The 12,622-nt window shown below is 35.4% G+C and overlaps 1 protein-coding gene across 1 annotated transcript; it reads right to left on the bottom strand.

Annotated features, from left to right (window-relative positions):
* Nucleotides 1–1,211: 1,211 nt before the first annotated feature.
* Nucleotides 1,212–2,516, bottom strand: LOC112027366 (uncharacterized). Its single transcript, XM_065777817.1, has one exon. It carries the CDS (start codon nucleotides 2,514–2,516, stop codon nucleotides 1,212–1,214), a length of 1,305 nt encoding a protein of 434 aa, XP_065633889.1.
* Between the last annotated feature and the right edge of the window lie 10,106 nt (nucleotides 2,517–12,622).

The raw sequence follows: 12,622 nt of genomic DNA, 5'->3' as shown, positions 1-12,622 counted from the left end.
AAATTCTATTGTATCAATAAAAATAAAAAATAAAAAAGTATAAAACCATAAATTTGTGAGAAAGTGTTAGGGATAAGGCAATATGTGAAATCACATGAAACCAGTGATGCAACTAGCATAGCCGAAAAGACAAGGCCTAAACACACTCACTACTGCATCAATACAACATATAAGATGATTGCCCCGGTTTCTATGCACAAGTTCAAGTCTTTGTTGGACTTGATTGGTGTTTGCAATTTGTGATAACCATTAAAAGCTTTGTTGGAGGTACTAGACGAGCTTTTGTTTGTGTTGCTTGATCTAATTTAAGTCAAGGTAGAGATTTGTTGATTCATGGCTTGAATGTTGTACAAAACAATGTCAGTTGTGCTTGTTTAATGTTAGACAAAATAACTTTGACCTATTCTTTACAGAATTCTGCAGCTTGCGCAAAGAGCACAAAAAGACTTCAGTTTGTAACGTTAACACAACTTTGGTCTTTTGTACACCAGTTTTAAAGAATTATCAATTTTGTGGTGTGCTAGTTGTGGTGAGAGAGAATCCTTTGAATGAATTTGGGGTTTGGATTTTATGAGGGTGCTTTTGTTCCACCTTTGTAATCTCTCTTTTTTTGTGCAAGTGAAAATTTCTTCTCCATGCTGCCTATATGTGATTTTTTTTTTTTTTTTTTCTATTTCCATTTTTAAGTCATATAAACCCAATATTTTTAACTACACATAACAAATAGATATCAAAATTTCTGCTATTTCAATACTATCAGAATCAAAGAACATATACAAGAAACTCTAGAACATTTGATTTTATTTTCAAAGATGAATCAAAATAGTGACCATATACATTTAGATGATTTCCCAAAACAAACAGTACATCAACAGAATTCCACAAGGTTCTAGGTGCAACAATGTGCATTTCAGCCATACTGAAGAAGCAATGTATGATATTTATGACCAAAATCTCCTCAATCAGATAGATTACAGAATAGGAAAGAACACTAAACACCCTTGAATTATCAATATTGCATCAATCAATTGCCGTGGAATAGTATTTGACTGCAAGCCAATTTTTTATGAAATCATCTACAGCAATGTAATCATAATATGGGTATCGCGCATTATTATTGTAGTAATCAATAATGCAATTCAAGAATCCAATCTCATAATCAAAATCTCTTAAGAAATGGTCTTGGAGGCTTATTGCGAGTGACCTTTTTCCTAGTCTTCATCTTCATCTTCATTTTCATCTTCTTCATCATCATCATCATCTTCATGTTCATGTTCATCATCATCATTACCTTCACCTTCATCTTCATCGACATCATCACCTTCACCTTCATCTTCATCTTCATCATCACCTTCGCCTTCATCTTCATCGACATCATCACCTTCATCTTCATCGACATCATCACCTTCACCTTCATCTTCATCTTCATCATCACCTTCGCCTTCATCTTCATCGACATCATCACCTTCATCTTCATCTTCATCATCACCTTCGCCTTCACCTTCACCTTCCTGTTCTTGTTCTTGTTCTCTTGCATGGGATGCATTAGGGTGAGAAGTAGCAGTATCTTCTTCTTCTGCTTCTTCTCTAGGGAGCTTTCTCTTAAGCTTTTTCTCATTTCCTTTAGTGCTTTCTGCATAAAAGACGTCCTGGACTGGACGTTTAGATGGTAACTCTCGCGGTGGTGTAAAAGTCATAATGTCCATGTCTTCATCTTCTCCTTCACCTTCGTCTTCTTCTCCGACTCTATCTTCTTCATCTTCTTCCTCGCCATCGTCTTCTTCTCCATCTTCATCTTCTCCTTCACCTTCGTCTTCTTCTCCGTCTCTATCTTCTTCATCTTCTTCCTCGCCATCGTCTTCTTCTCCATCTCCATCTTCTTCTTCACCTACATCCTCTTCTCCGTCTCCATCTTCTTCTTCGGCTTCGTCTTCTTCTCCTTCTTCTCCGTCTCCATCTTCTTCTTCGCCTTCGCCTTCGTCTTTATCTTCTTCTTCTTCTTGTCCTTGTTCCGGTTTTCTAATTGCATCGGATACATAGGGAGGACTTGAAGTAGGAGCATCTGGGAGGTTCGAAAATTCTTGTTCGTATTCTTCTTCTTGAGATCCATCAAGAGGACTCCAAGTAGGAGTATCTGGGAGGTACGAAACTTCTTGTTTGTGTTCCTCTTCTTCTTCTTCTTGATATCCATCGGGAGGACTATAAGTAGGAGTATCTGGGAGGTACGAAACTTCTTGTTTGTGTTCCTCTTCGTCTTCTTCTTCTTGATATCCATAGGGAGGACTACAAGTAGGAGTATCTGGGAGGTTTGAAACTTCTTGTTCGTGTTCGTGTTCTTCTTCTTCTTCTTGAGATCCTTCACTTTCTTCTATTTTCTCTTCTTGTTCTTGTTCCTGTTCTGTAATTGCATGGGATGCATCTGGAGGAGTAGACGTAGGAGTATCTGGGAGGTTCGGAACTTCTTCTTCTTGTTGGGTCATGCGTTGCATTGGAGATCCTTCACTTTCTTCTGACATTTTTCACTCAGAGAGAGAGAAAGAGAGGGGAAGAGAGATAAAGAAGGAAAAAGATTTGTGTATAGAAGCTTTGTGATTTCCAGTTGAGTGGCAGTGGTATTTATAAAGTTAGTTCGTTAGGAAAAGAGTAGAGAGGGAAGTATAGTTGTAACTATAAAAAAAAATGGTGCCAAACCAAGTCGGTTTGTCAATATTTGAGCCCAATTCAGAACTATTATCGATACCAAGTTAGTTTATAATAAAATTCTAAACAGACTCAATATTGAGCTCTACCAATCAGGCAATCTTTCTCTATAGGCGACTTGGGCCTATAACTGGATGTAATTTCCGTCACTTTTGAACAATAAAGTCTCATATTATTCCCCAAAAAAAAAAAAAAGTCTCATATTATTCAGAAATAATCATAATAAAAAATAAAAATTAAATAAGGCTTGATTTTGTAGCAAAATAATTTTTTTTATTATAAACCAGTCTAAAGTCAGTTGGGGAAAACATTCTTCTGTCAAAAATGGGATTCTTACTACCTTAATTTTGTTTGGATTCAAACTGTTATCACAGACATGGAATCTTTGAAAAAAATTTAATAGTTCACAATAATAAGATATATTTAAAAAAAAAAAAAAATGGGGTGCTTACTACAATAGTTGTCAAAGTCGCAATCCAGATCGTAAAATCGCACGATTTTACGATCCTATCTCACCAAAAAGTTTAAAATTGTAGCTGGATCGCAAAAATGGTAGGATCGTATGTAGAATCGTATAGGATCCTACCGATCCTACCATTTGGCTTGATTTTTTTTTTTTTTTTAAGTGGGATTCATTTGGGTAAAATAATCCACCTAAACCCACAAGCCCAACAAGTTAACAAAAGCCCAATAATAAATTGAAGTCCCAAATTTACCCCTATGTCAACATAAAATCTCAAAAAAACCTATAGTACTTAAGTTTAGCATTTTGGATGTTGATATTAGGAAAGATGTGATGATGAAATAGGATATAACAATGATAGTGATTAGATTAGAAGAACCTTAGAATGAGAATTCTCTTTTGAATTTCATATTTGTAATTAACTAGTTTACCTTAGATTGAGAATTCTCTTTTGGATTACATATTGTAAATTTGTAGTTAGCTAGTTTTTATATGCTAACTAGCCTAACTTATTTTGGATTTGAAACTTAGAATTTGGAAAACATTTTCCATATTTGTAGATAATATTTTGGTACTTAGTTGCTAATTAAACATGTATTGAACTTTTTAAATACATTATGTCAAAAGTTAAATATATTTTGCTTCATTTGAATGACATAAAAACGATGTAGTGTGTGCAAATTACATTTTATGATGCATTTTTTTTTAATTGATGAATTTATATTTTAAGTGATTATATAACATGTAAAGTCGCTATCAATAGATTTTTTGCTTAAAATCTAAAAATAAGTAGGATTTTGCGATCCATGATCTGATCCTACGATCCACGATCTTATCTACCTCCCACGATCCTACGTAGGATCCCGATTTTAACAACCTTGCTTACTACCATTAATTTTATTAGAGCACACACATATCAAGTGTAGCATGCGAAAGTCTTTCACTCAGCTGATCCACACTCGTTTGAACTCAAAATCTCAATGGTAGACAATTAAACTCAAAAATATTGTGGTAACATTTCTTAATTTTAATTTCTTATTATTCTTTATTTTATTTTTCCCATTATCTTATTTGGTTTCATCCAAATACATGTTACTTTTTTTTTCTTTTTTTTTTTCTTTTTTACTCTTTGTTTTTCTCCTCCACACACATATACTCCTCTTTATCTTCACTTGCATTTTTGTTTTTCTACTTCAGCTTTGTCTTTGTTTCTCTTTCACTCTATCTTCACCGCCGCCCCCACAACAGCCACATCGGCAAACACTGTAAACAAAATACCCCCAAAAATTTCATCAATTGCACCAAAATGCCCACAGATCGAAAAACACAAGCCCACTGCCCACAACAGATCAGAAAACACAAAAACAAACCCACATCGGCGCTAGGCATGAGATAGCAGAGAAAGGGTGGAGCTCAGAGGTTCGGCCTTTAAGGTGGAGATCTAGAGAGAGAAAATGCGAGATAGAGACCCACGTCGGTGCTGGGCATGAGATAGCAAAGAGAGAGGGGGGTGGAGTTGTGGAGGACACAAAGAGTGGTTGGCGTTGGGCTGGGGCTTCAATTGGCACTGGGCAGGGGCTTGGTTGGCGATAACGGGCAGAAATGGAAAAGAGGAGAGAAAAAAAAGAAAAGAAAAAAAATATTATTAAAATATTCTGATTCAATGTGAACGCAACATAAAATGGTTTTTTTTTTTTTTTTTTAACCTTTGAGCTATAGTGCACATCTAAAGATAAATGTGCACTGTAGCTGAGAAGCTAAAATTTTTAGGTTTAGCTCCACTACTGCAACTCTCTTTTTGTGTTTTGATGTAGCTAAAATAACTATATAGCTATTTAGCTACACTGCTGCAAATGCTCTTACTACCATTAATTTTGTTAGAGCACGTACATGTCAAGAGTAGCATGCAAAAGTCTTTCACTCAACTGATCCACACTCGTTTGAACTCAAAATCTCAATTGTAGACAATTAAACATAATAATACAAGCATAGGTTCCACACTCAATTAACCAAATTTGATTTGTGTACAAAATTTATCAAAAACTTCCTTGTAGTGTGTGAAAATATAGCAGTAAGTTCAAGACTTTAAATTTGTGTGGGGGAAAGCAATATAACATATATTATTTTAAAATTGGCTAAGAAATTTATTATTTGGTCCCCTGCCAAATTGAAAATTAGCTCCCACAAATCCAAAAATTATTTTTCTCCAAAAAAAAAAAATTCAAAAAATTAAAGTGACCGCTAACCCATATATGTGGTTGATGGCTAGCTCCTCATCCAAAACAAAAATAAAAAGCCATTTTTTTAACAAATAAAATGAATCCCTATTTCAAAAAAATCTCCACTCAAAATAAACGGAAATAACTTATACATTATAACCATATGTTCTTAATAATATTTTAATTTGCTTATACAAGACCCACAAAACTGAATTATGTAACCATAATTTTGCACACAAAAAAAAAAAACAATTATGATGCAGTTACCCCTGGACAGGGACGGAGCCAAGAATTTGAGTGAGGGGGGTTGGAGTATTGAACAAAACTCAGTTGTTAATCAACTTTTTATAATTTTGCTTAAGAATTTTTGGAAACTGAGGTACCATCATTTTATGGAATTAAAATATCAACAATTTTTGGAATTGAGATCAAGATTTTGAATTCTATTTCAAATTGACTATTGGAATGAAATACTTTGGTATCACAAGACACAATTATTAAACTAAATGAAAGTATAATTTATAATTAATTTAATATATTGTTTTACAAAAATCAAATATAATGATTAGATTGCTATTAAAAATAAAGCAAATGTGGCATTTTTGTAAATAAACAAACATGTAGGGTATTTTGTAAACTATAAATAAATCACTTTCTCTATTCCCAATCCCACCCATTCTTGTTTTTACTTTTTACCTCACATCTGGTCTTTAAACAAGTGTTAACTTTTTTTATATTTGCTTGCTCTTCTTTATCAATGTGCGTTCTAATAATCTTCTTCTTCGTCTCTTCTTTTTTTTTTTTTCCCCCGATTTGTCTTTTTTATGTTTTTGTTAAATGATGTTTTTCATATTGTTCTCACCTTCCTTCTCTCACTATGCCTCTTGATTATTTTAGTTAGACATTCTTCATATTTTTTTCTCCTTTGTTTTAAACAGAGATGAACTACAGCATGTGCAGTGGTTCACAGAGTAGCCAACCATAAATTTATTTGGGTCCAAAATGCCAGAAGTGAGCTGATAATAAGCAAAGAGAGACCAATGATGATCAATTTTTTTTGGGGGGGGGGGGGTGGCGCTAATTGCATGGCCCCCTTTGGTCAAAGAGTAGCTCCGTCCCTGCCCCTGGACTAACTTAATCCAACACATATGACATATGTGACATGTTAGAGCACATATATATTAAGTGTAGCCTGCAAAACTCTTTGGCTCAAATGATCCACACTCGTTTGAAATTAAAACTCAATTATCAACAATTAAATTTAGAAATACCACCACATGATCCACATACTCATTTAACCAAATTTACCTTAGTTAAGTAGTGCACAAATTATAGCAAAAACTTTGTAGTAATGTGTGAAAATAAAGCAGTAAGCAAGTTTAAGATCTAAAATGTGGGTTTTAGTTAACTCAACTAATAACGTCTCATATCATCGAATAAGATATTTAAAATTTGAACCTCGCTTACACAAAAACTAATTAGATTCTTAGGTCTAATGATAAAGAGAAATTATCATGGAATAGACATAGTGTAAAATTCTATTGTATGGGAAAAATGCTCATACACCCTCTAAACTGGCCAAGACACTTCCTGAACTATTATATAGGTCAATTTACTCCCTAAACTATACATACATGTCAAATCAATATTTCAGTTAGTCCAACATTAAAACACTAACAGAATGGGCATGTGAGATGCACATGTTGCTCATAAAACAAATTCAATCAAACATAGAAAAGATAGAAAGCAGAGAGAGGAGAGACCTATACCAGCAAAGAAGAGAGAGGATAGACCACAGCCACCGCTCCCCGCTGTCTCGCAGCCCTTCTACTGGCGGCGCCGTGGTGGTTTTTTTTTTTTTTTTTTCCTTTCATTCATTCCCTTAGCTGTTCATGAAATTGCTAATTTGTAGATGGCTGGCTAAAGAGCTCTGGGGGACAATTGTAAATGAGAAGCCTTTTTTAGCGTTACTTATCATTGGAACTATAATCTATGGCTATGGTCCATTGCATGCTAAAAATTGATGGTAGTGAAATACAAAAAATCTTAGAATTTAAATCTACAAAGAAACTTTTTTCTTTTTTTTTTTTACGAATTTCTATAATAGAAATTCTTGGTTTGGTTTAATTTTTGGGTTGGGTCTCTGTGAGCTTGTTTGTTCAATTTTCTGAGTATGAGTTGTTGCTTTCGAGTATGCCATAGAGATGTTTGATTAAATGCTTGAGAGAGATATGACCTATTGTGTTAGATGAAATACTTTTACAATGAGCTAATTTTAATTGAAATTGATTGTTAGAAGTTGGTGGGGAACATAGTAGAATATATTTGATTAAAGCTCTATTAGGTGGATGATAAATGCTTAGAAGGACCATGCCCTGCTGGAGCACCAGTTGTTGTTCGTACTTGAGAATCGGTTCAATGTGTTTTGCTTTGTTGCTTTGAGGCTTTTGATATCAACTGCTACCCACCTTTTTTGCACGTTAGCTATGAATGTATGTTTTGACTGATATGGCTTACACCTATTTTAGTATTACATGATTTCTTTAAGGCTTTGCCCTATTGCTTTGAGGGGCGACAACTGTTGCAAAGCACTGAAGTTTCTTATGGAAGTAATGTTGTCGTTAAGTATCATTAGACTTTAATTTTTCTTCATTATAGATTGCTGCTGAAGTTTTTTTTTGATGTTCAAAATTTTTAGTAGACTGGTTGTTGGATTGTGTGTTTTATCAAAACTATGATTCAGATCAAAAAGCAAGAAAAGGAATGAGACAGAAGAAGAAAGAAATGCAGAGATAAGATGACCGACAGCTTAACATTGTAGCTTTGGTTGTACAGTGTAACTTGATTAAACACTTGCAGTTTAGTGATGTATTTAAGTGAGAATTGTTCACACGTGACTCAACTAACAAGCACACGTGTTGTAATTGTTTCCACATAGTTTGGGATATTTTTGTTTGCTATGTTTTCTGTATTTAGACACAGATCATTGTACAAATTCATTCAATTGAGTAATATACAAAACTTTCTTCATTCCAAGATTCTCTCTAGCTAGAGCTTCCTCTCTTCTTTCCATTCTTTCAATTCTTGGCTCTCTGTACTTTCTTATATGGTATCAGAGCTTGACCCCTCGTTAATGGCGTCAAATACTACTTTGTCTTCTTCTACACGAGAGCTTTCTCCATTGGAAGATCTTGGAAGCCTGTTTTTGTTGCACCATGGTGAATCTCCTGGTGCGATCCTAGTTGTTCAACCTCTTACTGAGGATAACTACCCTAATTGGGCCAGAGCAATGAGGATGGCCCTAGATGCTAAGAGTAAGCTCGGATTTGTAGATGGATCTATCGCTGCATCAATGGCAATTACACCACTTGAGAAAAAGGCATGGTCGAAGTGCAATTCAATGATCTCATCATAGATCTTGAATTCAGTTTCACCTTATATTACTGCTAGTGTCATTTACAAAGACACAACTTTTGAGGTCTGGAATGCTCTCAAGAATTGATTTCTACAAGCAAATGGACCAAGGATTTCTCAACTTCAGAAGCAAATTTCCTCTGTGATGCAAGGAGATTCTACAATGACAAGCTTCTTCACTGATCTTCAAGCCTTTTGGGATCAACTGTTGAATATAAGGCCTTTGCCATCGTGTTCATGTGGAAAATGTACTTATGGTGTGAATGAGAAGATTGTGCATCTTCACCACCAAGATTCAATCATGCAATTTTTTAATGGATTGAATGATTGTTACTCACAAGTCAAGACTCAAATTCTCATGATGGAACCTGTTCCATGTGTGGATAAGACTTTTTCTTTGGTAATCCAAGAGGAAAGGCAACGAATTTCCAGTGTTCATGCCACTCCTTCAGTGGAATCCACTGCTCTGGTTGTCAAGAATCAAGTCTTTAATCAAGGTTCTTTTCCTGGCAAGAATTTCAAAGGGAATGTTCGAAAGGGAAGACCTATGTGTAGCTATTATGGAAAGGTTGGGCATGTCAAGGAGAAATGTTATAAGCTTGTTGGATTTCCACCAGGCTACAAGCAAAAGGGAAGGCTTCCTATGGCTAATCAGGTCATGATGGATTGTGATCAAGCTCAAAATGAGGCTGTGCATCAGAACAACAATTTTTCTTTCACTCCAGAACAGTATCAGCAATTGATTTCCTTGTTGAATTCTCATGCATCCAGTTCTAGTAATTCTAATGAAACAATTCACACAGCTAATTCTGCCATTTCAGGTATTTCAGATGATCTTTTCCAAAACTCAATATGTTTGAGCATGCAACACTCTATTTTTACTGTTAATCCTTCAAATAAAACAACATATAGTCAAGATACTTAGGTTCTTGATACAGGTGCAACAAATCACATAGTTCATTCAGTTGATTTGTTCACTAAAATTACTAGCTCTATAACCACTTTTGTTCAACTGCCTAATGGTGAAAGAGTTGTTGTCACACACATAGGAACTATTCAAGTAACTTCTAGTTTAATTCTTGAAAATGTCCTCTATGTTCCTTCTTTCACTTTCAACTTGATATCCATTACTCAACTAACCAAAAGTCTATCATGCTGCTTCATTTTCTTGTCAAATATGTGTATTATACAGGACCTTTCTTGTTGGAAAACGATTGGAGTGGGTAAGTTGCATCACAATCTCTATCTGCTACAATCTTCAGAATCCTGCAAATCAGTTTCAACTGTTTCTTCTATATTAGGATCTGCTTTAAATTCTTTTGCAAATAATGTTGTGGATATTCCTGTTACCACTAAATCCTATCTTTGGCATCTTAGATTAGGTCATGTATCAGATGCTTAACTTCAGGTCCTGTGTGATCTTCTCCCTGATGTAAGCACTATACATAGTAATAAAGATTGTGCCCTTTGTCCCGTTGCAAAACACAAAAGACTTCCATTCCCTTCTTTTAATCATTTGTCTGTTAATGCTTTTGATCTCATTCACTGTGATGTTTGCGTTCCTTTTGCAAGATCCACTCATAATGGTTTTAGATATTTCCTCACCATTGTTGATGATGCAACTAGATCAACATGAGTCTATCTTATGCAGTCCAAATCAGAAACTAGACCCTTATTATTTCCTTTTACAAAATGATCTCAATACAATTTCACACCAATATTAAAGCAATTAGAACTGATAATGCTCATGAATTCTTTCTTAAAGACTTCTTTGCTGATCATGGGATTATACATCAACATTCTTGTGTTGCCACTCCACAACAAAATTTTGTTGTGGAGAGGAAACATCAACACATATTAGGCATTGTTAGAGCATTAAAATTTCAGTCTAATGTGCCTACTTCCTATTGGGATGAATGTGTTTTGACTGCTGTATACATCATCAATAAACTGCCTTCTTTCATTTTAGAAAATAAAACCCCTTTTGAGAAACTTTACAATAAACCACCTTCTTTTGTTCACTTAAAGGTTTTTGGTTGCCTTTGTTTTGCCTCCACCTTGTCTCATAACAGATCTAAATTTGATCCTAGATCTGTTTCTTGTGTTTTTCTGGGATTCTCATTTGGTGTCAAAGGTTACAAATTACTCAATCTGATCACTAAGAAAAATTTTGTCTCTAGAGATGTCACCTTTCATGAGACTGTGTTTCCTTTCATTTCATCCACTTATTCTTCCTCACCTCACTCAAATATCACTTTTCATCACCTTTTTCCTCCTTTAGATACCTCTAACGCCTCCCAATCTGCCTTGTTTGATTCTCCTTCAGCATCCCATTCTGATTCTATCATCATTCAGCCCATTCCTGATCCTGATTTTTCTGTTTCACCTTCTAATCCTTTACTACATTCTCCATCACATGATGAATCTACTTCTCCATCCTATGATTTCCCTCTTCCTGTTTCTACTGCAAGTTCTAGTCCCTCCATCACTAACCATACTGTAATTTCTTCAACTCCATCTTTGAGGAAATCCACTAGAGTGTCTAAGCCTCCTTCCTATTTGCAAGACTATAAGTGTAGCAATGTTATTACTAATCAGTTTGACCATTCCCATCATGCCATCAAGTCTGGTTCAGCCTCACACATCTCAGGTACACAATACCCCTTATCACATTTTCTTGGTTCTTCTACTTTATCTCCATCCTATGCCCATTGTTGCTCTCTTATCATTGCTGTTTCTGAACCAAATTCCTATCATGAGGCTGTCCAAGATCCTAAATGGCAAAGTGCAATGGCTGCTGAGATTGCTGCATTAGAATCCAACCAAACTTGGTCTTTTACTCCCTTACCATCTCATAAAAGGGTCATTGGGTGCAAGTGGGTCTATAGAGTAAAGTATAAAGCTGATGGCATAGTGGAAAGGTATAAGGCCCGTCTTGTAGCTAAGGGGTTTACACAGCAAGAGGGTTTGAACTTCACTGAAACTTTTTCTCCAGTTGCCAAAATGACCACTATTAAAACTTTGCTTGCCATTTCTGCTGTGAGGGGTTGGCACCTAACTCAGCTTGATGTTAACAATGCTTTCCTTCATAGAGAGCTTCATGAGGAGGTTTTACATGCAGCTGCCTCCAGGATTCCACAGCAAGGAGGAGAACATAGTGTGCAAGCTTAACAAATCCTTGTATGGCCTTAGGCAAGCCTCAAGGCAGTGGTACTCAAAATTTTCATCCACTATTCTCAAATGTGGATTCAAACAGTCAAGATCAGATTACTCCCTTTTCACCAAGAAGTTTAATCAGTCATTTATTGCACTTTTAGTCTATGTGGACGATATTCTTATAGCCAGCAATGATATTCAAGTTGTTGAAGAACTTAAAGTGTTCTTGGATCAAGAGTTCAAACTAAAGGATCTTGAAAATTTAAAATTCTTTCTTGGCCTTGAAGTGGCAAGATCAGAAAAAGGCATTTCCTTATGTCAAAGGAAATATGCCTTGGAAGTGCTCAAAGATGCAGGCATGACAGGCTGCAAGCCTAGCAAAGTTCCTATGGAACAAAACTTAAAGTTGAGCAAATACCATGGGGAGTTGTTAACTGATCCTGGCATTTATAGAAGGCTGGTTGGCAGGTTGATATATTTAACTATTACTAGACCAGACATCATATATTCAGTAAATAAGCTGAGTCAATTTCTATCCAAACCAAGAAAACCTCACTTCGATGCAACCTATAAGGTGTTGCAATATATCAAGGGAAGTCCTGGACAAGGTATTTTATTATCATCCAACTCAGATTTGCACTTAAAGGCATTCACAGATGCAGATTAGGCA

Source organism: Quercus suber, unplaced genomic scaffold (genome assembly GCF_002906115.3).
Source record: "Quercus suber isolate HL8 unplaced genomic scaffold, Cork oak 2.0 scaffold_165, whole genome shotgun sequence".
NCBI lineage: Eukaryota > Viridiplantae > Streptophyta > Magnoliopsida > Fagales > Fagaceae > Quercus > Quercus suber.
Note: the sequence above shows the minus strand (reverse complement) of the source record. Positions and strands in the feature narration are given on the sequence as shown.

Excerpts from the sequence above, each read along its gene's own strand:
- LOC112027366 (XM_065777817.1), bottom strand. The coding sequence starts at position 2,516 with ATGTCAGAAGAAAGTGAAGGATCTCCAATGCAACGCATGACCCAACAA.